Source organism: Phragmites australis, chromosome 5 (genome assembly GCF_958298935.1).
Source record: "Phragmites australis chromosome 5, lpPhrAust1.1, whole genome shotgun sequence".
In the NCBI taxonomy this organism is placed as follows: domain Eukaryota; kingdom Viridiplantae; phylum Streptophyta; class Magnoliopsida; order Poales; family Poaceae; genus Phragmites; species Phragmites australis.
Genome location: NC_084925.1, coordinates 45,210,468 through 45,236,460, shown reverse-complemented (window position 1 = coordinate 45,236,460; position 25,993 = coordinate 45,210,468). Strand labels below are relative to the sequence as shown.

At 44.4% G+C, this 25,993-nt stretch overlaps 2 protein-coding genes across 2 annotated transcripts; one reads left to right on the top strand and one right to left on the bottom strand.

Annotated features, from left to right (window-relative positions):
• Positions 1-348: 348 nt before the first annotated feature.
• On the bottom strand, positions 349-1,589 carry LOC133917754 (protein CDI-like). The gene has a single exon (XM_062361616.1). The coding sequence runs from the start codon at positions 1,449-1,451 to the stop codon at positions 657-659; it is 795 nt and encodes a 264-aa protein (XP_062217600.1). The 5' UTR covers positions 1,452-1,589; the 3' UTR covers positions 349-656.
• A 3,761-nt stretch (positions 1,590-5,350) lies between these two features.
• LOC133917753 (anthocyanin 5-aromatic acyltransferase-like) lies at positions 5,351-7,192 on the top strand. Its single transcript, XM_062361615.1, has one exon. It carries the CDS (start codon positions 5,477-5,479, stop codon positions 6,863-6,865), a length of 1,389 nt encoding a protein of 462 aa, XP_062217599.1. The 5' UTR covers positions 5,351-5,476; the 3' UTR covers positions 6,866-7,192.
• Positions 7,193-25,993: the final 18,801 nt, after the last annotated feature.

Genomic DNA, 25,993 nt, shown 5'->3' with positions numbered 1-25,993 from the left:
AACCCCCTTCATGTACTGATTAGAATTTTGATTTTTTTGGACATTTCTACGTTTCTAGGCCATGCTAACCGACTTTGGCGTGGCAAAAGAATTTGATGAAAACACTATATTAAACTTAATGTGTGGTACTATTGAGTATATGGCCCTAGATTTTGTTCAGGACAGAGGTCATGATAAGGCTGATTTGCCGACAAGTACTTCTATGATCTTGACAGGCTCCCCACCACGTGTCGGCAATTCAGTTGCCGATAGGTGCTTGTCGGCAGGCCAATTGCCAACATGTGACATATCAGCAATTAATTTGCTGACATGGTACTATTTTTGTAATTTTTCAAAAAATGCATAATATTATTGTATTTTTTCGTTAAATTAATATTACTTAAAAACTGTTACATTTTGCGTAGGAGCGGCGCGCTAGCAAAACAACACAACGGGGGAGAAGAGCAGGGGAAATGAAGCTACGTTACAACGAACATGGACGAACACCAGGACATGAGAGGATCAGTGTCGAAACGCGCGTACCTAGAGCACGATATCACCGTACACGACTTATACGTACCACATCGACAAGAAAAATAGCACGAAGCGCGCGTAAAATACGTGACAGTACTGCAGCCTGCGGCCTCAGCGTGGGCAGTAGATGAGGCAGGCAGATCTCATGCGTCCACCGAAACCGCGGGTGATACGTTTATGGCGGCCTTAACATCCTCCTCCTCTTCGGCCTCGTACGCGTCGCGCTCCTGGACCCAGAGCTCGGCGAACTCGCAGTCCCTGTACCTCTCGAACCACGGCCCCCCGGACGTGTAGTGTAGCGCGCGCGGCGCCGTCCCGGCCGCGTTGGCGGGGTCGACGCGGTTATGCCCCACGAGGAAGTTCCACACGAACGGCACCTCGCCGACGTCGGCGTCGTCGAGCCACATGAACCGGTGCAGGTACGCGCCGCTCTGGGTGCTGACGGCCTCCGGCGTGAGAGCGGCGCGGTTCTTGGGGTGCCCGCAGTTGAAGAGCACCATGGACGACCAGTTCTTGCGCGGGTACACCGTCTGCACGGCGCCGTCCATCTTGGTGGCCTCCTTGGGCGTGTAGTCGTGGTGCACGCACAGGACGGCGTAGCGCGGGTCGGCGAGGCGCGCCAGCTCCGCGACGTCTGCGACGAAGAGGAAGTCGCAGTCGATGAAGAGCGCCCAGCCGCGGTAGCCGGCGAGGTAGGGCGTCAGGAAGCGGGTGAAGGAGAACTCGGTGCTCTCCGTGGGGCCGCGCTCCCGCCAGTAGAGCCCTGCCTCGCGCAGCTCCTGCTGCACGATCGGGATGACGTCGAGCGGGATGGACGAGCGGCGCAGCAGGGAGCGGCGGCACACGCGGTACGCGATGTCCTCGCGGGAGTCGTAGCCCACGAACACGCGGAACGGCGCGGCGCCGGCGCCCGCGAGGTGGGAAGCTGTGGACGACATGTTTCGCTGCAGAGCGTGCGTGATGTGAGATAAGCAGAAGCTTTGCTCCTTGCTGCTATGAATAACTTGTGCGAGTTATCAGCTGGACGAAGCGCCGCGTTTTAAAAGGGCTTGGCTATTGGCACCTTGACCCTACTCCTCGCTTGGCACCATGGCAAATCATTGTCTGCTCCTGTGTCAAAAATCAAGAGCGCGTTCTGTGAAATTACAGTAGGCATTGGAAGGTGCACACTGCTGGTGCTGGACGGGCAAAAGCAGCAGGAGCTCGTGGGCGGGAAGGAAATTCAGTGAGGCTGGGTCCTTCACGTAGACCCGTGTCGTGTCGCGACACGTGCCCACGCACATGTAGATCCGTACGCATGCACTGTGCGATCGAGCGTGCACGGCGTGGATGGGTCTCGTCGGGGTACTTTGTGCGTGGGTCTCATAGAATTTTTGTCCCTCGTGAGCGGTCTCGATCTGGGCACGCGTGCCTCGTGACAGATCTGTCGCTGCTCAATGCTCATCACCAGTGGAGAGAATGAAGGCGATTCTGCCCTCAACCACCAGCAGCGCGTCATGTTCACCCACAAGCAGCGTTGAGGTAGCACCACCGTGCTCGCTCGTAGCCAAGCTCTCCCACTAACAGTGATGGCGAGACGGACGGCGACACGTCTAGTTCTCCCATTAACAGTGATGGCAAGCTTTGATGAACAACGGACGTCGACAAGCGCGCGCTTGGGCGGTATATGGCCACATCGCATCAGTTATTCGCATGGCTCTGTGCCTCAGGGAAGAAGAGGCCGCGCCGGCCGGGCAGAGTAGTTAAAGGAGGAACTACATAGCAGTCGATTGCTTTTCCGACTTTTTTTACACTACTATATAACACCATATATATATATGACGTTTTTTATACTATTATATAACATCATATATGTAGTTTATTATCAGTACCGGTTCGATAGTAATTGGCATTAAAGACATATCAGTGACAGCTTTTAAACTCCCGTGCACGAAAAACAGCTGAGCAGATAAAAACCGATACTGATAGTGACTATCAGTGTCGGTTCTTAACTATATCAGTACCAGTTCTAGTCACAAACCAGCACAGATAATCAGTATCAGTGTCGGTTCTAGTTACGAATCGGTACTGATAATTGTTAGTGTCACAGCTTATATTAAAAAATTCATAACTTTTTCACACGAAGTCGGATGTGGAAAAACTTTATATAAAAATTATAGCTCTTGATGAGATCTACAACTTTGTAGTTGAAAACTTTTTAATTTCAGATCATTTAAATTCTCAAATAATTATAATAAAGTTGCAGCAGTTGTCGATGACAACTTACATTAAAAAATTCATAACTTTTTCACACGAAGTCAGATGGGGAAAAACTTTATATGAAAATTGTAGCTCTCGACGAAATCTAAAAATTTTTAGTTGATCACTTTTTATTTGAGATCATTTAGATATCTAAATAGCTATTTAAATGTTTGATCAAAAGATGTCAAAAAGATTTATTTTGTTTCTATACTCACGAACAGACGATAACTGAGATGGTTAGAGGGGTCATACGTATGTACAGGCTATAAGGTCTTAAGTTTGAGTCTTTGTTACCGTATGCGAGCGAATATCATGTGACTTTGCGAATATTGGATGTGGTTGGGTGGGCAGCCTCTGATCGGGTGCCTTTGGCCGTGAAAAAAAAATTTGAAAGTTTTTTTGACCTGAAAAACGTTGAATTGAGACCGACTATCAGTGCCGGTTGGTGACTCCAACCGGCACTGATAGTGATTTTTAGTACCGGTTCTATACCTGCCATTGATAGTCAGTGACTATCAGTACCGAGTAATCAGTGCCGGTTTAAAACCCGTCACTGATGATGATTTTGAACCGACACTGATGAGGTGTTTTGGTGTAGTGTTACCGTTGACATATGTGGGTCGTTTGATGACGATCCGACGATCCAAAGGCTGTCCTCCACGTTCCGATCCTCCTCTCTCGCAAGTCGTCTCTTACTATATCTTTGTTTCTTTTTTAATCCTATTGCAAATCGAAAGTTGATCTTATTATACTAAGCTTGATCATGAAAGCTCGTCTTATTAAATTACTATATATTAAAGTCGGGAGTGTCGATGGTCAGCCACGCTATCCACGTCGGTAAAAAAAAAGTTTAACCGTCTGATCCATGTCATGTGATTCTCATTACTAGTCTACCAATCCATGGTGAAATCTCTAGAAACAGCTGGTGGATGGCTCGGGGAGAAAATCTTTGCCTCACACAAAAATTGGAGCCAGTCACTTACTGACTTCCCCTAATTCCCAATCCCTCATGCCTTGTGCCCACCTCCATCGAAGCTCCTCCCCTTCACTGCTCCGCCCTCCTTTCCTCCCCACACCGTTGCTGCTGGCTTCGCCTCCCAGCGCATTTGTTGACTCCTCCCGCATTGCGCCTCCTGACGTCGCTTGGGGAGAAGCGGCCGTTGCCGCCTCCATCTCCCCGCAAAACTCTACTGCATCCGCCTCCACCGTCGGCTCCACACGCAGCCGGCCGCCTCCTCATCGCTCCACCATGAGTCGATGGCGCCTTTGGCAATCTGCGTCTGAAAGGTGAGGCTTGTCCTCCTTTTGATGTTCTTTCATTTTGTGCCATCTAGATTAATGCTATCATTCGAATCTGATATGAATTACAATGACATATTTTGTTTATGTTTTGTGAAAAATAACATCTTTGAGAGAAATTTTAAATTTGCATTCCAGATGAAGAACCAATAAGATTAAGAAGTATAGCCAATGCGCTCACGAATTCCATGTAAACCTGTAAGAATACATTCAGACAAGTCATCAAAATTATCTGTTTCATGCAGATGGGCTTCTCAGCTGTCAACAAGGACGTTATTTCCTGTTTGGATATTTTGATCTGACCAAACACTTTAGGCGGAATGAAGAACTATATTCAGGCGAGACCCTATCTGTTAGGCATCTCCATTTCAGCCTTGCACATATGAATTGTGCTGCAGCCTGCAAGCCTCATCCTTGCTTTCTTAATTTCTTTGTTAATTTATGTTCTGAGTGATAACATTGTTTGAAAAGATGTTTTGCAGTTGCAGGCAAAGGCAATGAAAAGGCTTGGGGAAATATTGCAAGTAAGTTATATCTGAAGTTCTAAAACTCCTTATACTTATCAACTGTAAATTACAATTGGATGGTCAGTGTTTTTAGTTGAATTAATAATGAATATTGTGCTAGAAGAGACTATCGTGATATGGGTGGAAAAATGATGGTTGGCCACAGTTTTGGTGATGCTTTGTAAATTTTCTTTTGCTGTTTTTATGCTTTGTAAATTTTCTTTTGCTGTTTTTATAAGATTAGAGTATAACAGTATAAAAGTATCAGTAAAATTGTCTGTCCTGAAAATTTGATTGATCTTTCTGTATTCATCCAAAATTTTACTACCAGTTTAACACAATAGCTGACCAGTTGGCTCTCTTTTTATGTTATCACTGATTATTTGTTTATGTTATCTATAGATCTGCTTCCTAATACTATATGTGGTGTAAAGCTATCATTAGCTAGCCTTATATATTATAAGGTAATTAATTTTATGTGGTGTTGTGTTTATATGTATCATTTGGATGTGTTTTGGAGTGTTCATATTCAATTTAATATTGTCAACCAGATTTTATATTTAAAATAAATAAATCTCAATGAGTAAAAGTTGTATTGTTTGTTATTGAATCTTTTAGTTAATCTGAACTTTGACACTCACTAATGAAAAGGAAGCATAATATAACATTATAAACGAAGCAAGGAAAGATCCTGTTTAGTTTTAGCTTTCTATTTGTATTATTGTTGTCGGTTTGGACACATCAAATGGGCAGAGACGTGCTGATTGGCAGAGCAGCCTTCCTTCTGCTGGTCCTCCCGCTCGCGCACAACGGTGTGATTTGAGAGCACGAATTATTCGACTACGAGAAGAATCGAGAGTGACCACTGAAACATAGCCAGAGGAAAACACCGTTGCAGAGCTAAGACGCTATCCACCATGATGGCGCCGGGACCACTTCACGCCGTGACTGTCCTGGAGCAATGTCACGTCTCGCCGTCGCCGGCGCCGGTGGCCGGGCAGCCACGGGCGCTGCCGCTCACGTTCTTCGACCTCGTCTTCTGGGACTTCCCGCCCGTGCAGCGTCTCTTCTTCTACGACAATGCCGACCTCCTTGACGTCCGCGACTTCCTACTCCGCGAGCTGCCACGGTTCAAGAAGTCTCTCGCCGCTGCGCTGCACCACTTCTATCCATTGGCCGGGAAGCTGACGTGCGAAATGGCCGAGGGCGTGGCGCCGGAGGTCGTGTTCTCGGACGGCGACTCGGTGCGGCTGACTGTGGCGGTCAGCAGCGACGATTTCCATGACCTCGCCGGCGACCACGCGCGCGATACTGCGAGGTTCCGCCCACTGCTGCCCGCGCTGCCAAAACACGGTGGCTCTCGGTCGCAGGATGTTCTCGCCATTCAGGTCACCGTGTTCCCTCGTGCCGGCATTTGCATCGGCACGACGCTGCACCACGCCGTGGCCGACGGCTCCAGCTACGTGCATTTCATGAAGACCTGGGCTGCCATCCACCGCCTCAGCCTCGAGTGCAGGAAACCGGTGGGGCCGGAGTCGCCCCCGCTGTTCGACCGCGGCGTCGTGCGGGACGACGCCGGGCTACGGGATGCGTTTGTAAGCGACCACCGGGCTCTCTTTGTAGCCGGCGACAAGCGCCTCGCCGACTGGGACCTCAGCCGGCGCCCTGGCGTCTTGCTCGCGACGTTCCGGTTCACGGAGATACAGCTCCACAGGCTCGGGAGCCACGTCGAGTCTGAGACCTCGGTGCGGTGCTCACCGTACGCGCTGGCATGCGGCGCCGCGTGGGCCGGCATCGTGCACGCACGCGACAGCGGCAGCACGGACGGCGCGGCCGCATCCAACGCGCGGTTCGGGTTCGTGACCGGGTGCAAGCCCCGCGCGAGCCCGCCGATACCGGCGAACTACTTCGGCAACTGCCTCGGTCTCTGCCGCGTGGAGGCCAAGCGGAGCGGCCTCACCGCGGCCGCCGCCTCGGCAGCCATATGGCGGGTGATCGAGGGGCTCGTGGAGGAAGGGCGAGCATTCCGGGACGCGCGCGGGTGGGTGCGGTGCGTGCGGGAGTACGCGTCGGCGCGCGCGGTGACAGTTGCCGGGTCGCCGAAGCTGGGGGTGTACGCGGTGGATTTCGGCGCGCTGTGGGGCCGTCCGAAGAAGGTGGAGATCCCGTCCGTGGAGCGGACGGGCGCGCTGGCTCTGGCGGAGAGCGGCCGCGACGGCGGCATCGAGGTCGGGCTGGCGCTGCCGCGCGCGGAGATGGAGGCGTTCCGCGCGTTTTACCTCGACCTGTTCGGCAGCCTCAAGTGAAACAGCTACAGAGTACAACAGACCATGGCGACGCCGCGTAAACTGTATCACTTCTCGTTCATATTTGCGATTCATCGCCTGCTGTGTTCCCGATGTGATTCGTCTCCTGCTCCCCTGCTGTATCATTTCATCCCTCGGCGGGGACAGTGATGCTGCTGCTGCATCTGCTTGTACGTGCACGCTGCATGCTGCTGTGCCACTCATTTCATGAGTGAGACACCGTGCTTATCACCGGTCACCGCCTAATTATTACTAACTCCAACGCGGGGTGTCGGTACTAGTCAGATTCGCACCGGCCTTTATTATATACTACTCCTTCCGTTCATAATGTAAAATTACCGAAAATTGGACCCCATCGGTAAGGCTGCCCCTAGGTCTGTGCTATATGTTACTTAATCTTATTTTTATTTTTTTTTCTAAGTGATTTTGCTATGTATTGACTCGGTCAGGTTGCTTTATCATCATTCAATGTCTAGCTATGGAAAAAAAATTTGGACGGTTTTCACCAAAAATCGGCAATTTTCGGTTCTATCGGCCACCTCGATATTTGGTTTACCAGCCAAAATATTCAAATTTGACCCAAATTTGACAACTTTTAACCAAATTTGACTGAAATCAGAATAGAATTTTCTGAAATCAGAAATATCGACCTTACCGGTGGGGTCTAATTTTTTTTTTTAAAAAAAATCCGAAAATCTGAACTATATGTCTAGCTAAGCTAACAAGAGCTACTGCAAATGTCTGTGCTGCCACGTCTCTGTGAGGTGAACGGTGAACTGAACCAAATCTGTAATGCTCAAATCCCGGGATTTCCTGTACTTTCTGTATCAATCCCTAGATCAAGTAACTGATACCAAACAAAAAAGAGAGGTGGACTGTATCACTTCTCTTTCGTCGTTGTGATTCATCGCTTGCTGTGTTCCCCATGTGATTCCCTTGCTGTACCATTTCATCCCTCGGCGGGGACAGTGATGCTGCTGCTGCATCTGCTTGTACGTGCACGCTGCATGCTGCTGTGCCACTCATTTCATGAGTGAGACACCGTGCTTATCACCGGTCACTGCATAATTATTAGTAACTCTAACGCGGCGTGTCGGTACTAGTCAGATTCGCACCGGCCTTTATGATATACTACTCCTTCCGTTCATAATGTAAGATGTATTTTGTTTTGAAAGTTAAATTTCACAAGTTTTAATTGATAATTAGTCATATTATATGCATATTTTGTATATAAATTTTGTTTCAATAGATTTCTATTTTAAAATATTTTAATATGATGTTGATTTTATAACAGTTGATAATATATTATAAAGAAAATTAATGGATAAAAAAATAAAATACGTCATACATTCTCGATTGGTGGGAGTAATATAGATTTGCCCATGAAAAATAATACTATATATAGATCAGGACACTCTAATAGGGACGCCCCAACTGCTTAGAAGTGTGGCCAGTGCTTGATATGCAAATGCGCCTTTCAGGTTTCAGACACCTAAGTAAAACGACAGGGCAACTACCTATTGATGCTGAACAGTAGCGAATCGTGAGAGAAGAAACAGAAAAAGGTCACTAAATACTAAAGGACATGAGGCATCCATTTTTTTATGCTACATTTCAAGTTTGAAGTCGACAGTTTTGAAATAATTAAACAGGTAATTTTTATACTAATATATGTATGTGGTATGGACTTTGGATTCTTGCAACATCTCCCAAGTTGCTATCCAGCTTGGCATCGCTAGATGTAGCTATTTATGTCAAGAAAAAGCTCTAGTCAGTTCTCTACCCCTCGTCATTTTCATCACCCCGTTATCCCCTTCTCGTCTGTCGGTGTATTCAGAACCAGGGGTCCCTAAGTCCCGAGACCAGACCGGCCATCCACCACATGTCACCACCCTGCAAGGTAAGAAGAACCTAAGTCCCGGGAGAAGGTGCTCGGGGCCGCCGCCTCTGGTTCCCGAGCACCCTAGTTCCCCGATGATCCGCAGAGCCCAAATACCAAGAAGGAAGTGCTCGGGAGAGAGTACTCGGGGCTGCACGTAGGCAGCCCCCGAGGACTTAGTGCCCCGAAGGTCCCACCGAAGTGCTCGGAAGAGAGTGCTCGGGGCTGCACGTGGCAGCCCCCGAGGACTCGGTGCCCCGAAGGTCCCACCAAAGTGCTCGGGAGAGAGTGCTCGGGGCTGCACGTGGCAGCCCCCGAGGACTCGGTGCCCCGAAGGTCCCACCGAAGTGCTCGGGAGAGAGTGCTCGGGGCTGCACGTGGCAGCCCCCGAGGACTCGGTGCCCCGAAGGTCCCACCGAAGTGCTCGGGAGAGAGTGCTCGGGGCTGCACGTGGCAGCCCCCGAGGACTCGGTGCCCCGAAGGTCCCACCGAAGTGCTCGGGAGAGAGTGCTCGGGGCTGCACGTGGCAGCCCCCGAGGACTCGGTTCCCCGAAGGTCTCACTCAAGTGCTCGGGGGAGAGTGCTCGGGGCTGCACGTGGCAGCCCCCGAGGACTCGGTTCCCCGAAGGTTCGCGCAAGATCATTCGACGACCCGAAGGGTCCCGTCGTCAGGGTGTCATCCAGTCAAAGGCCCAATGCCGTATTTAATAGGCACGCGCGGCCTGACATCCTGACATCCTGACATTCTCAGCTGCCCACGCCCCAGTGTCAGACCCTGCCATGCACTGGCAGGAGGGGGGGCGTGGGTCCATTGAATGCACGGGTCCCGTCCCGTTTCATCCGGGTGCCTCGGGATAACGTTGTCAAGATCGAAGTGCTCCGTCTGCCACCCTGCCATGGCGGAAGAACAAGACAGGGTGGGCGCCGCGGACACATCTGAGGCTGCCCGATGGGCCCCCTTTATGGCACCCGAGGGCTTCCACAGTGGCGGGTGGTCGGATGCGCGCCGCATTTCTCCACCGCCCCTGTCACTTCGTCGAGATGAAATGATTACGCCTTTCTCCGTGGCACCTTGACATTCGCATCCCCTCTTTCCCATTCAGGATATGTTGAGGTCGGCGCGCCTATAAAAGAAAAGGATGGAGAACACTAAAAAAGGGAGGACCCCCCGACGAACAAGACCGAAGGAATCGAAAGTGTGTGAAGAAGAGGACGCAGACGCTCGAACCAGCTCAAGCCAAGCTAGAACACGAGAGCCTCAAGCTCTTTGTAAACGGCTCTCACCTTAGAACCAGATACATCCTTGAAGAATTCCCTTCAAGGATAAATATAGCGCTCACATAGGAGTAGGGTGTTACGCCTCCGTGCGGCCCGAACCTGTCTAAACTCCGGTGCACCCATCTTTTCCTCGCATTAGGGCAATCATCTCCCGCCAGCCATCGCATTTGTTTCCGTTCCCGCTTATTTCCCAAACAAGCTTTTTCAGGATCATCCCCCCGGCCGAATCTCTAAAAAGGGGTCTCTCGGGATCCCTGCGACAGGAGTTCACCCTCCGACACCGTCCCTTCCCAAATAGTGAGACTGCAAACGAACTCGTCAAATTGTGAAACCTCTCGGCCCTCCTCATCGATGATGATGCGGCCGTCATGGGTGGGGGCAGCCTCACCTCCTTACTCGTGTGGGTGGGGGCGACGCAGAAGAGCTCGGTGTGGTCAAGGAAGGGGAGGTGGTGGCGCAAGGCGAGGTGCAGACAGGGCGGCTGTGGATTGGAAATACTCTTTTAGTTGGATATTAATACTGGGAAACTAATGATCACAAGCTGAATTTTAGCCTGATCTTCAAACTTCACCTTGACCTATGTAATCAGATATATTTCACTATGAACTTTACAATACCACTCAAATTTCATCCTGAACTACAAAACTAGATATATTTCACCCTATACTTTACAATACCACTCAAATTTCACCATGAACTATGAAACTAGATATATTTCACCATGAACTTTACAATACCACTCAAATAACACCCTAGCTGGTTTTGGAGGGTAGTTTTGCCTATGTGGAAAGTATGCTTCGACGGTTAAGCTATGCAGACTGACATTCACTTAATCTTGTTTTTATTCTTCTTTTTTTCCAAGTGATTTTGCCATGTATCGACTCGGTCATGTTGCTTCATCATCATTCGATATCTAGCTGACCTAACACAGGCTGCCCCCAGGGTCTGTGCTATATGTCACTTAATCTTATTTTTATTCCTTTTTTTCTAAGTGGTTTTGCCATGTATTGACTCGGTCATGTTGCTTCATTATCATTCAATGTCTAGCCATGGAAAAAAAATTCGGACAGTTTTCACTGAAAATCGACAATTTTCGGTTCTATCAGCCACCCCGATATTTGGTTTACCAGCCAAAATATTCAAATTTGACCGAAATCAGACCGGAATTTTCTGAAATCAGAAATATCGGCCTTACCAGTGGGGTCCAATTTTTTTTTAAAAAAATCCGAAAGTCTGAACTATATGTCTAGCTGAGCTAACAAGGGCTACCGCCAGTGTCTGTGCTGCCACGTCTCCGTGAGGTGGACGGTGAACTGGACCAAATCTGTAATGCCCCAATCCCGGGATCTCCTATACTTCCTGTATCAGTCCCTGGATCAAGTATACAACAATTGTAATATCACAGACAAAATTCGTACATAATTACTAAGGTTCAGAGTACAAAATTTTACAACCCATACTTATATTATAAACCTGATCGAAAGGCTAACAAAACACAGCGGAAAGAAAACGCTTAAACCAAAAGCAGCTTAGGGTGTGAACATGACTTCTAAGACTACTCCTCATCCCCGCCTTCACCTTTAGCAAAGTTCACATCGGCTTCCTCATCAGAATGACAACAAGAGTGAGTACGGAAGGTATTCAGGAAGCCCTATACTACTTCAAGGTATTGATAGATCCATAAAGGGGTAATTGAAAGATGAGGCTTTACGGTTTATTTTTAAGCGTAAAGCAATTTATGCATGTATTCAATTATATGACCATAAAATAGTTTAAGTAGTTCAAAACCAGATAACAAGCTATATCTGGGGTTTTTCGGTCCTAAAAGGGCTACACCTCACTCCATAATCCCTATCATCACATCTGGTGTGCCTCTAGTACCACACAACTTCTGGCGGATCAAGTCAGAAACCTCATCACACGGACATCTAGCCCACACACTCACTCATCAAGAAACACGCACTCGGAGTCTAGTCAAAACGGTTACTGTTGTCGCATGTCCATGACCGTGGACATAGCTATTCGAATAGGTTTACACTCTGCAGAGGGTGTACACTGTACACACACGATATGCTCAGCCTCCAACCGTTGCAAGCGGAGGAGCGAATCATACCGAGATACTTCAATCACCTTTTCTGTCGGGTTTTCTATGCGATTTACCCCAAGCGCCAGAGTCCATGTACTGAAGGTCAGTCCCCTTTTTAAGCCTAGACAAGTACTAGCAACCTTCAAACAGAGGGACAGATGACCACTTAACTGCTCGCTGCTCTCAGCCTCCTAGTATGATGCCCAACTCAGTCTGGTGAAGGAGAAGTAAAGTCCTACCCATTCAAGACGCATGGTTGTACGGGGTGGCTAACCATGACGGCATAATGACTCGGTCCTTAAATGGTCAGGACATGTATCTTCTGACAATGAACACCACAGAGATGACTCAAGCCCTCAGGAGCATCCTCATCTAAAGTACTACTCCACCTACCCCGCCGAACAGTTTTCACCCATTGTTACACATCACCCACCATATCTCACACGACATCAAGGATTTCACAACCATCACGGAATTCACAACCATCAAAGATTTATGGTATATGAGTTATCATTGATAACAGTAAATCTTATCTCTAATGAGACGTATTCAATCCTAAGCATGCTAGATATCAAGGCGTTGTCTATCATTAATATGTATAACAACAGGTAATCCTAGGGTGATATGTATTTTGGATGATAACATTTATGGCATGACAAGTGTTGATAGGATTAACTACTACAAGCAGTTTATAAAAGCGTAATACATAGCACATGCGATATAAGTCTAGTTTTAAATGATCATGCAGATTATTTGAAAACATAGATTCAATATGATCAAGGAGATAGGACTTGACTTCTTTGGGTTTTTCTTCAAGATCTTGGTTGTAGTCAGGATCTTCCTCGCTCCTGACGCTTCCCGCGTAGCACTCGCAGAATTCTGGCAGTTCTGCAGTTGTGAGTACGATCATTAACAAGCTATACTAGGGAAGAATCAAATAACACCAAATAGGAACAAAAATGAGCCCTAGTGAATATCACATTGTGATGGATAGATAGATCTCGAATTTAAATCAATTCTGGTGAAAGAATCGTTAGAATCGAAGCCAGAACAGAGAAGTTATGACTCCCGAAATATTTAATATAAAATTAAATCAAAAAATTATGAATTTGCACTATTCACAAGTGGGGCCCACGAGTGGGGCCCACTGAACAGTAGCTTGCGCCCACATGAATAGTGACTTGGTGGGACCCACATGAATAGTGCCATCTGGGTCCAAATGGCTCGGATTGGGCTGAGTCCGGGCCTAGATGGGCCAGACCGGGTTTGGGCTGCACAGTGTTGGGCTACACAGTGCTGGCCCGCTCGGGTTTGGGCTGGCTGGCTTAGCGGGCTACGAAGCTGGGCTGGCCCACTAGGGCGTGGCCTTTGGTGGTTGGGTCGGCCTGGCAGGCCAGCCACTGCTAGCCCTAGGCCACGGCCTACTTGGCCAAGTCAAGCGTTACGCGGACGGTGGCTCGACCACGTGCGTGCGGGCGCGCGATGCGCAAAGCTTCTGAGCAGCGAAAGTGATCGACCTGTGATAAGGAATCACGGCAGAGCCATGCCAACGAGCTCGTTGGATTCACGCTTCGGCCAAGGGTTCTCTAAGAGGAGTGGTCGCCGGGCTTCTACACAGCACGACGGACTCGACTGTGGGCTCATCGACGGCGGGCAGGGACCGGAACATCACCAGATGGCGGTCAAAGTAGACAGCGGTGTCGCAAGAAATCTGTTCTGCACCTCCCCTGCTCTAGCACGCTCTGGTCCACCTACAATCCTATGGCTAGGTCCACGTGACTAACACGCCGTGAAGGCTGGCTCAGGGGAGGGCTAAGGGTCCTTGGCGGCAAGGGACGACAACATCCTCCTCGGTGGGTCGCGTGAAGGAGAAAAGAGGGGGAGGAAGGCCAGGCCGACTGGGTTGAGGAATTGAGAAGGGAGGGGGAGATTGAGCCCGAGGAAAAATGGTTGAAAAGGAAGAAGGGAAAAAGGAAAAAGAAAAAAGAGGTAGGATTTTAGAATAAATTCAAAAGAGGGTTTTTGAATTTGTATTCGAGTTTGGTCTTGTCATAAATTCAAATGGAGACATTTGGATTTGGGTGTAACACTCTGGGATATGGAAGATGATTTGAATCAAATTGGATTTTAGCTGAATGGAATATAAGAATAGATTTGAAATTGTATCACGTCCCAATTTCTTAATCATGTCTTTATGTATATTTATGCATCATAAGCAACATAAGCATCATGTTTAGTTGTTAAGCATTGATGAGTGTTTCTTAATTCTAATGGTTGTTTAAAATTTCTTTGAGTTAAAAATATACCCGATGTTGGAGTTCTCGTAACTTTGGAAAATGACAACAGGATGAGAATCCGTTGCAATTCGGGTGATCTTCCTGAGGGGTCCAACAAGAACAATCCCGTGCCGCCTTCGTCGCCGAGTATGGCGGATGTGCTCACGCAAATTAAGCAGAATCGGCAAGCGTAGACCACCCTACTTGAGGCGCTCGTGCACAATACAGCTCCTCAAGGAGGAGGTGGAGCCAGGCGTCGTGAAGACTATTCAGACTTCCTCCGTACTAGTCTTCCCACCTTCATGCGTGTCGAGGATCCTCTCGACCCAGACCATTGGTTGCGCACCATCGAGCAAAAGCTCACTCTTCTTCAGTGCGAGGACTACGAGATGGCCCTCTTCACCGCACATCAACTCCAAGGTGTGGTCGGCGCGTGGTGGACGAACCATCTCCCCATGCACGCCTTCGATCATCGCATCTCATGGGTGGAGTTCTGCCAAGCATTTCGTGATTATCATATCCCTAATGGAATAATGGATATCAAGTGACAAGAATTTCTAGACCTCAAGCAAGGAGGTAATTTGGTCATGGAATATGTGCAAGTGTTCAACCACTTGGCACAATATGCACCAGAAGAAATCGGTACCGATGCTCAGAAGCAAGAGCGCTTTCTAAATAGTCTCTCCACCAAGATGCAAGATCGTTTATCCCCTGACGAGTTTGCTGATTTCAATAAGTTGGTGAGCACCTCTCTCACCGTCGAGCACAAGTTGAAAACCCATCAGGAGGAGAAGGAGCGTAAGAGGGTCCTGTCATCCTCTGTGGGCGGGAGCTATCAACGTCAGCGAACAGGGAATGAAATCCCTCCGTCTTCCATGTCGACACCGACTGCTCCACGTCCTATGTCGGTGGTGCAACATTCATACTCCTCATCACCAGGATAGACTCCAAGGCCTGTGGGGTCACAAGGAAGTGTGACAAGTGGTTCTGGTGGCCCGTGCTATAATTATGGGCATGTCGGGAACTTTGTGCGGGAGTGTCATTTTCCGAAGATGGGAGCCATGGCGACTGCTCCAAGGCCACCACTACAAGCACAACCCTCTTAGCAGGCATCCAAGGCTAAGCAAGTTCCCAAGCGTGGCTCGGTGAACCACATCACCGCCGAAGGGGCTCAGGAGGACGACAGCGTGCTCATTGGTACGGTACTTGTAAATTCCCACCTTGCAGTTGCACTTTTTGATTCCGGAGCATCTCATTCTTTCGTTAAGGAGGGTTACGTCTTGCGTCACAATATGGTCACCAAGACTCTACCTTCTTCATATCATATTTATGCACCTGGTACCCAATTGCAAACCAATAGAGTCGTTCCTTTGGCTGGGATCCTCATTGAAGAAGTTTCATTTTATACGAATTTGATCATTCTTGATACTAGGGGAGTGGATGTCATCCTAAGAATGAATTGGTTGACCAAATATGATGCTCTCATTGATTGCGCTCTGTCACATCCCAAATTCTTAATCACGCAATTAAGCATAATCATATTTTTAAGCATTATGTTTAATTTTACGTAATTGTAATTCAGAATACTAATGCACTTCGTTAAAAGTCAATTGGATGAGAGAAAAGAAATTCAGGAGGAAAAAGAATGAAATTCGCAGTCAAAACAGACCCTTTTCTCTAAAACGTGGGCCCCACATGTGGGCCAACCACCCCTTCCTCTCCCTCACGTGCAGCCACCTGCTCCCACCCCCCTCTCTCCCGTGCCCTCACTCCTACCGTGCAGCATAGCTGTTGCTGCCCCCTTTCTCCCTCTCAAGCTTTCTCTCTTCCTCCCTCAAATCCGAGCTCAAGAGAAGGAGTGGAGGTAAGAATGTGGTGCCATTGCGATCACAAGCTCATAAGCTATCCATTCCTCCTATTCATTTTCGTTTTCTCGAAGGATTCAAGCTGATTTTGTTGTCTTTTGGTGTTCTTGGTTGAAGCTCAAGGAACACCAGAGTTCTTCGATTTCTCACCATTTCCTCCTTCTCTCGGCGGTCCCTAACCTTGGCAAAGCACTTTGGGTAAGTCCTCTAGGCTTCTCATGGCTTGGATACGCATTTGGTTGGTCAAAATCCGAATTTCAAGTTAGGTGGTGAAGTTTGGGTATTTTTTATGCTTTAGACCTAATTAGGATTTGGATGAATTTGAGTTAGGAATTGAGATTCTAGGTTGGGTATCTAGTTCTAGGACCCTTGAATTAGCTCTAAGATATTTCCTTTTGATATGGATAAGTTCGTAAATCATTTTAGCCAAGTTTTTCCCCTTTCAAACGGGCTGTTCTAGAGCCACCCGGAGAATCCGGGTTAACCCGGAGGGTCCGGGTGACTCCAAGCCGAAAAGTAACAGAGGACCCCTCCCGGAGGGTCATCCGGAGACTCCGGTACCCGGAGTATCCGAGTCAACCCGGACGGGTTGACTGTTCATCGCCTTTTTTTCTTTTGTGCTGGTAACTTGTAAAATTCATAGTAATTTCTCCTTAGCTCCAAAAATTATGAAACCAATTTTATTGGTTTCATTATAACCTCCTATACCCGTTAAAATATCCCTAGATATGAAATAGTTAATTAAATTTCTGAGATGAATTAATTAGGTTAAGGCTTCTTTAATTCGCCACTAATTCTTTAAAGTCCAAAATGAATGAAACAAATTTTGCTAGTCTCCTTATGACTTGTTATATCTAGGAAAATTGTTTCCCAGCATAATGTGGCATATTTTGGGGTATTTCATCATATGCGTCTTGTGGCATGCATTGTTGCATTTTATTCATGCTTATCATTGCACGCGTTATGTTTCATAGAGCACGTCGATCTGTCAATCCCAGAGGCCAAGGGCGATCCTGACGCGCCTCACCTATTTGAGCCAGTGCATCAAGGCAAGCAACTAAGCATATTGATCTCTCTTGTGTAATTGGATAAGTTTAAAATTGATGAAATATGCTTATGTATGTATACATATTTTGTGAGTCAATGTCGGGTACCAATGGGTAGAACCTATGCTGATTGCATTCTTCTACTTTGAATACTTGTGTATTTACATTCCTTGTAGCCTTAAGATGTTATCAATGTTTAGGTATGAGTTTGACTTATATGCTTAGCCATGCTTAGGTTATTTGGTAGAAGTCGAACGACGGCGCATCTCTTTGTTCGTGAGCATAGGACATTTTTATGATTACATACACTTGTTGAGGTTGAGATGGTTGTATGAGTGGTGAGTATGAGACGGTGTGTGGGCAGTGCTAGGAGCTGTTTTGTCCTGCCCGGATGTGGAGTTCCCCTAGGTAGGTTGGTAGAGGAAACCGGACACCGTATACCGTTTTGCGCCGGTTAAGCACCGATCGTCGGTGTTGTTGGGTTTAGCACTTACCTTACTTACCACATATCGATCTAATGGTAAGGCGAGCCAAATACCTTCGCAGCTGTGGCTTCTTGGGCGTGGACATCGACGGTGTGAGCGGGCGGGGTTGTAGCGGTACTAGTTTGCTCCGGGAGTAGTTCTAGTACCGCCGCGCTGAGCGATGTATGATCCAAACGGTTGGGGCTAGTTGGGAAAGGTTGTCACGAGTACCTCCTTGTGTGCACTTTGGCCGGTGGCACAAGCTGAATGGTCCTCGTGTCGTGTGGGTCCAGGAGTATTCCCCTGTAGGGTGTATAAACGGTTCGAACTGTCGCGCTCTCGGTCATGAGTATGCTTCTATCCATCTGCATCGGTCGTAAAGTTTCGAGTATGATTTGTGGTTCGGTATGTGGGAGATGGTGATGTTGGTTCTTGTTGCTTATTGATACACATGTTGGTTACAGTTATACTTGTTCAATTGTTAGTTGCAGGGTAGTTTTTATATGTTTGGGTTAAGTTTCAGTCGCTCATATATATGTCTAGGATGCTTAGTGCATATGTTTTACTTAACATGTGGCTCATTCTTGCTAATGATCAATGCATAATTCTTGGAGTCGAGCTATGTATATGTGCTCTATATGGTTTAAGTCATGCGAGTACCTTTGTACTCATACCTACGCTTTTAGGTACTCCTGCTGCTGTGGAAGAGACTGTTTTTGGCTACTTCGTGCCTACCGATCTTGGTGGCGGGGAAGAGTAGTGCATCTTACTCTGAAAGTGGTGTTTTTGAGACAGTGCCTAAGGGTATGCGGCGCCGTTCTCTTTTGTTGTTTATAAGTTTAACTTTCCATTGCGTAGTTCTTTTGTGGTTAGGAGTTGAGGGGTTTTATCTCCTCCTAGTTCGCTTTTTGTTGTAAATTGCTGAAATCAGTTGCATGATTAATACTTATAATCTAAATGTTTATTACTCGCTCGTTATTAAGCTATGTTGTGATGTACATGTTGGAAGGCATGTGTTCCGATTCCTGGGCACAAAACACATACCGAGACTACCGGGATGATATTCATGTTAATCATCGAGGTTGTGATTATGAATAATGATCCCCCTGGTGATTAATTAGAATATTATTTGGACGGTTCCCCCACACGCTCGGAGGATCATAAAATTCGACCGGTGTCCAGATCCCCCTCCACTTGGAAGAGGGTGGTCCCCATCTCTATGCTTTGGAGTGTGCCGTAACCACAGACCTTTGAAATATCCCAGTGGTGTGCGAGTACCCGGATGTTTTTCCTACAGAATTACCTGGGATGCCACCCAACCGGGATGTTGAATTTGTCATTGAACTCACACCTGGAACAGCCCTGGTGTCTAAAAGACCATATCGTATGCCTCTAAATGAGTTAACGGAATTGAAGAGATAGTTGAAGGAATTACTTGAGAAGGGTTTCATTCATCCGAGCTTCTCACCTTGGGGATGCACGGCTATCTTAGTCAAGAAGAAGGATAATACCTTGAGGATGTGTGTGGATTATCGTCCTCTTAATACGGTCAACATCAAAAATAAATATCCACTTCCCCGCATTGACATCTTGTTTGATCAATTGACTGGTGCCCGTTTCTTCTCCAAGATTGATCTAAGATTGGGTTATCACCAAATAAAGATTCGATCGGAGGATGTTCCTAAAATAGCTTTCTTCACTCGTTATGGACTCTATGAGTACATGGTCATGTCCTTCTGCCTAAACCAATGCACCAGCTTACTTAATGTATATAATGAACACAGTGTTCATGGAAGAGCTAGATTCTTTCATCGCAATATTCATCAACGACATCCTCATTTATTCCAAGACAGAAGAAGAACATGCCCAGCATGTCCGAGTCGTTCTTGAAAGACTCCGTGAACATCGTCTTTATGACAAGTTAAGCAAATGCGAATTTTGGCTCAAGAAAGTAGCTTTCCTTGGTCATATCCTTTCCGCAAATGGTGTCGTTGTTGACCCAAGCAAGGTTCAAGATTTGCTCAATTGGAGGCAACCGCAGAACATCACCGACATCTGGAGTTTTCTTGGACTTGTGGGATATTACCGCATGTTCATTTAGAACTTCTCCAAAATTGCCAAGCCTATGACCGAAGTCTTGTGAACAAAGGAGTAAAGTTTGCTTGGTCCGAGGCTTGTGAACAAGCCTTCCAAACTTTGAAGAATCTTCTCACCACTGTTCCCGTCCTTAATTAACCAGATGTGGACAAGAGTTTCAACGTTTATTCTGATGCTTCCCGTATAGGCCTCGGTTGTGTTCTCATGCAAGAGGGCCGAGTCGTCGCCTATGCTTCTCGCCAATTGAAGCGTCATGAGGAAAATTATTCAACTCACGATTTAGAGCTTGCCGCCGTTGTGCATGCTCTAAAAATTTGGCGTCACTACCTTCTTGGCAATCTTTGTAATATCTACATTGATCACAAGAGCCTCAAATACATATTCATCAAGCCGACCTCAACATGAGGCAAAGAATATGGCTTGAATTTATCAAGGACTATGAATTGGAGGTTCATTATCATCCCAGCAAGACGAACATCGTTGCCGATGCCCTGAGCTGAAATGCTCGGTGCAATTATCTTATGATCAAGCCCGGAAATGCCACACTCTGTGATGAATTTCGAAGACTTTGACTATATATGGTCTTGGAGGGATTTCTTGTAAATCTTTAGGTCAAATCCACCCTCTTCGATCAAATCAAGAAAGCACAAAGGAATGACAATGATATGGCCCGAATTCATGGCAAGATGAAGGAGGGTAAAGCCGTAGACTTTTTGGAGGATAATCAAGACATCTTGTGGTTTAGAACGCGACTTGTGGTCCCTAAGGTCCATGAGTTAAGGAAGAAGATTTTGGTGAAGCATATTTGGTTTCATAGTTCATGGTAAAATTTGAGTGATATTATAAAGTTCAGGGTGAAATATATCTGATTTCATAGTTTAGAGTGAAATTTGAAGATTAGGCTAAAATTCAGGGGAGATCTATAGTTCTCCTATTAATTAAATATATGTGAAGGGAATTTAGGAAGTCAGTTGGAGCGTACAGAGAAGCAGAGAGAATCTTTTGGAGAGATTTTTTATATGCAGATATAGGGATCAAGATTTAAAAAACCGGTTAGAGATATTGTTAGTTAGTTGCTTAGAGTTGCTAAAATGAGAAAGCAACGTCTGTGGTATGGACTAATGCTTGGGCGTGTGATTCATCGATGCTACTAGGATTCAACACCCGGTTGTAGAGTACAGTATTATTCAACGTTGCTCAAAATCACCAAATCTAAGTAGATTTACTAATAAACCCAATCAAGCAAATTACCGACAACACGTGCCAACTTCTTATGCGGCTTGTATTGGATATATATACGTGCTCTAAAATGCGATTGAGTAAATCCGAACTTCTGATTCAGTAATCCAATCCAAAGCATAATATCGTTAATTTTGCGTGGCTAAAATAACTAGTATTTATACAACCAGATGTAGAATAGCGTCACCGATAAAATAAGATTCTAAATATATACATATACATTTACTCTGATAAGGACGCCTATCATCTACTGTATTTCCAATCCTGTAAAGTACAAGCGACAGGACAGGTTTGCTCCATGACAAGACGTCGAGACAAGTCACTAATGGACATGAATTATGGACTGGTCGATGCTCCATGTATGGAATGGAATCCAAACAAAACAGAGAGGTGGACTGTATCACTTCTCTTTCATCTTTGTGATTCATCGCTTGCTGTGTTCCCCATGTGATTCCCTTGCTGTACCATTTCATCCCTCGGCGGGGACAGTGATGCTGCTGCTGCATCTGTTTGTACGTGCATGCTGCTGCACCACTCATTTCGTGAGTGAGTGAGACACCGTGCTTATCACCAGTCACTGCCTAATCATATGAAATCTTTAGTTCCTCCTGTCAAGCGCACTATTTTACTGTTCCTCCAACCGTTTACTGTTCACCCGCATATGACCGTTCAGATTCGCACCGACCTTTATGGATATACTCTCTTATTTAAGAATATAAGAAGTATTTTGTTTGAAAAAACCAATTTTCACATGTTTTGATCGATAATTATTCAAATTATAGAGTAAATTTTACAATCTATAACTATTTATATTTTTTAACGCAAAACTATAATTTTTAAGACTTATTTCATAAAATTACAACTACTTGTTCACTTTGTAACATAAAACTATAGCTTTTTTGTAATTTTACGTTATAAAGGTACAAATAGTTGTAAGTTTGTAAAATTTACTTAATTATATGTATGTTTAGTATATAAACTTTGTTTCAATATATTTGTATTTCAAAGTTTATTTAATATGATGTTGATTTTATAACAATTGACAATATATTATAAGAAAAATTATTTAAAAAAATATTTTTGATGCTTTTTTAAAATAAAATACGTTTTAATTATATTTTTGATTGGAGGGAGTAATATAGATTTTGCCCATGAAAAGTAATACTATATAATGATGGGGACACTCTAATAGGGACGCCCCATCTGCTAAGAACGTGTGGCCAATGCTTGACATGGACATGCGCCTTTCAGGTTTCAGACATAAAGCGACAGGGCAACTACCTATTAATGCCGAACAGTAACGGATCGTGGCAGAAGAAACAGAAAAAGGTCACTAAATACTAATGGACATGAAGCATCCATTTCTATATGCTACATTTCAAGTTCGAAGTGAAAAGTTTTGAAATAATTAAACCGGTACATTTTTATACTAATATATGTATGTGGTATGGACTTTGGATTCTTAAGTATTTCTAATCGAGTTGATATCTAGCTGGACATATATATATATATATATATATATATACATATATATATGTTAAAAATGTGCTCCAGGACGACGCAGAAGAGCTCAACATGGTCAAGGAGGGGAGGCAGCGGCGCAGGGCGAGGTGTGGATAAGGCGACGGTGCATTGAAAATACTCTTTTAGTTAGATATTATTAAAATATATGTGAATAGAATCTAGTTAGTCGGTTGGAGTATACAGGAAAACAGAAAGAAAAATCATATGAAGATGCTCTCTGTACGAAGATATGGGGATCGAGATTTAGGAGCCTATTGGAGATGCTCTTAGTTAGTTGCTTAGAATTGCTAAAATGGGGAAAAATGTATGTGGTATGGACTAATGCTTGGGCATGTGATTCATCGATGCTAGTAGGATTCAACACCCGGTTCTAGAGTACAGTATTATTCAACGTTGCTCAAAATCACCTAATCCAAGTAGATTCACTAATAAACCCAATCAAGAAAATTACCGACAACACGTGCCAACTTCTTATGCGGCTTGTATTGGATATATATACGTGCTCTAAAACGCGATTCAGTAAATCCGAACTTCTGATTCAGTAATCCAATCCAAAGCATAACATCATTAATTTTGTGTGGATAGAATAACTAAGTATTTATACAACGAGATGTAGAATAGCGCCACCGGTGAAAAAAGATTCTACGTATATACATTTACGCAACCGAACACTCTGCTAAGGACGCCTCTCAACCGAACACCGGTGAAAAAAGATTCTACGTATATACATTTACGCAACCAATCCTGTATGTACAGTACAAGGCAATAGGACAAGCACACCCATCTTAATGCTGAACGGTTTGCGGAGCGTCAGTCCCTGACAAGATGTAAAAACCGGATCTCTTACCCTCTCCAATTGCAAATATACGTCATTTTAGATTTATACATAATAATTAAGAATATAGATCATCTCTTACCCTCTCCGATTGCAAATATACGTCGTTTTAGATTTATACACAAGAATTAAGAATATAGGTCATCTCTTACCCTCTCCGATTGCAAATGATAGTACTGCATCTGTTAAAGAGACTAGAATATATGCTTACGCTTTTAAGTCTATGTGCACAGTTAAAATGGTGTAGTTTATATCGGACTCATGTAATCTAGTCTCTTCATTAATATGAAAGAGTAAGCATATATCAAATGATCTTGTTGCTCTTTATTTATTCTGTATTGGTAAAAATAACTTTTTTATTTATGAGAATAGTAATATTTATTAAACAAAATAAAGATGAGAACAAAAGTGAAAAAATATATAGAAATTCGAAAATAACTTATATTTGGAAAATAGTTGAGTAAACTAAAATAACTATATTTATAACTAGAGTGATTAGTTTTTAAACATTGATTTCAATCGGTGGCCACACTGATTGCGCATATGTCCCGCCTCGGTCCCTCACCTCGCTTTTCTCCTGCTATCTCTGTTGCAATCGCTGGATGTGTACTCACATTCTGTCCTCATGCTAATCTCTCTATTTTAAAGTTTTTCTGTCCTGACACCGACCATTTCGATAGTACTCTACCATTCATAGCTTGATGGTATCTCCAGACCCACGTGATGGTGTCCCCATACCCATCTCCTCCATCAGATCAGTCTTTTCTTATTAAAACTCTTCTAACTGCCCACCTGATAATGTCTCCGTATCTCCTCCTCCGTCAGATCAGCTTTTTTACTAAAGCTCTTCTAATCCTCACTGTCTCAACTCTCACGTGTTCTTCATCGATTAAAATATCAATATGTTTTCAGATCGGGAAAACTGCAAAACCCCCCCCCCCCCCCCCAAAAGTCACTTGGATTTTGACTTTCCTCCCCAAAAGTTATTTTGTTGCAAAAAACCCCCTAAAAGTTTGACTTTGTTGCAAAAAACCCCCTAAAAATTTAAAAAACTAAAAAAATCATTCAAAAATTCTAAAAAAAACTAAAGACAATTCTAAGACCTTCTGTGAAATTTGTTTTCAAAAATAATATCCTTTGCATCATATTTCATGGAGAGGAAGTTTGGAAAAAAAAAGATAAATGTGCAACTCATTTATTAACTCATGTTATTTTAACTTTTTCATGTCTACCATTATTTTTCCTACACAAATAATTGTTTAAGTAAACTAATAAAAGTGGTTTCACTAATTTTGGGGGTGTTATGGATTAGTTATGAATTAATCTATCTGTAACACATTTACTCAATTCTGCACGTTACAATAACTAATTCAAGATTTCATGTATTTTTACAAGATAGAGGATCATGTAAGAAGACTAGAAAATTTTGTTTCATGATTTTTGGATTAGTAAATAATTAACTATGCATTTAACTCGAATTAATAAATGAGTTGCAAGTTTTTCTTTTTTTTCAAACTTACTCTCCATGAAATATGATGCAAAGGATATTATTTTTTAAAACAAATTTCACAAAAGTTCTTATAATTGTCTCTAGTTTTTTTTAGAATTTTTTGTGATTTTTTAAATTTGTTTTTGAATTTTTGGGGGTGTTTTTGCAACAAAATCAAACATTTGGGGGGTTTTTTTGCAACAAAACAACTTTTGGGGGGGAAAGTCAAAATCCAAGTAACTTTTGGGGGGGTTTTTGCATTTATCCCTTTCAGATCCCAGATCATAGCAGGTGCGCAAAACAAAGGGCCACTAAAGGACACGTGAAGCATGGGCCGGTCCAATCATGGTCAGACAGTAGGCCAACCACCATTTCTTGATGTTGAAAACTACCGGAGCGTGACAAGTAATCAGAACAAGTCACTGTTGGACACTTTGTAGATTACACTACCATTTTATTATCTTAATATTTAAGAGAAAAAAACCCTATTATATTCGCACTAAAGATCATAAATTACTATACTAATCTGACAAAAAAAAAATCTAGACCACTTATTGTTATAAATATCTAACGATCTAGATTTAATCAAAGAGTTCAAATCAAATACAATTAATAATTCAGTAATTTCGGAATTAAAAGTTATGGAAGATTAGCTGTTTGATTTTTATATAGATTGGAAAGCAAAATATCTAAAAAAGTCCAAATAAAATAAAATAAATAATAAAATGACTAATTTTTAATTACATATTATTGTGATAAAATATTACATTGATGTTAGCCATGCTATAAAAGCTCGAACCATCTTACTAGTTTCAATATCTGAAAAAAGGCTACACTTCAATTCTGAAGCCAAAAGTTTCAAGAGTTGAAATAGTGGATTTTTAGCCCAATATGTAATATAAACTGAACCACCTTACTAGTTTCATTATCTGAAAAAAAAGGCTACACTTCAATTCTGAAGCCAAAAGTTTTAAGAGTTGAAGTAGTGGATTTTTAGCCCAATATGTAATATGAACTTTTGGTGTCTCTTTTCTTTTGACGGGTCTAGAT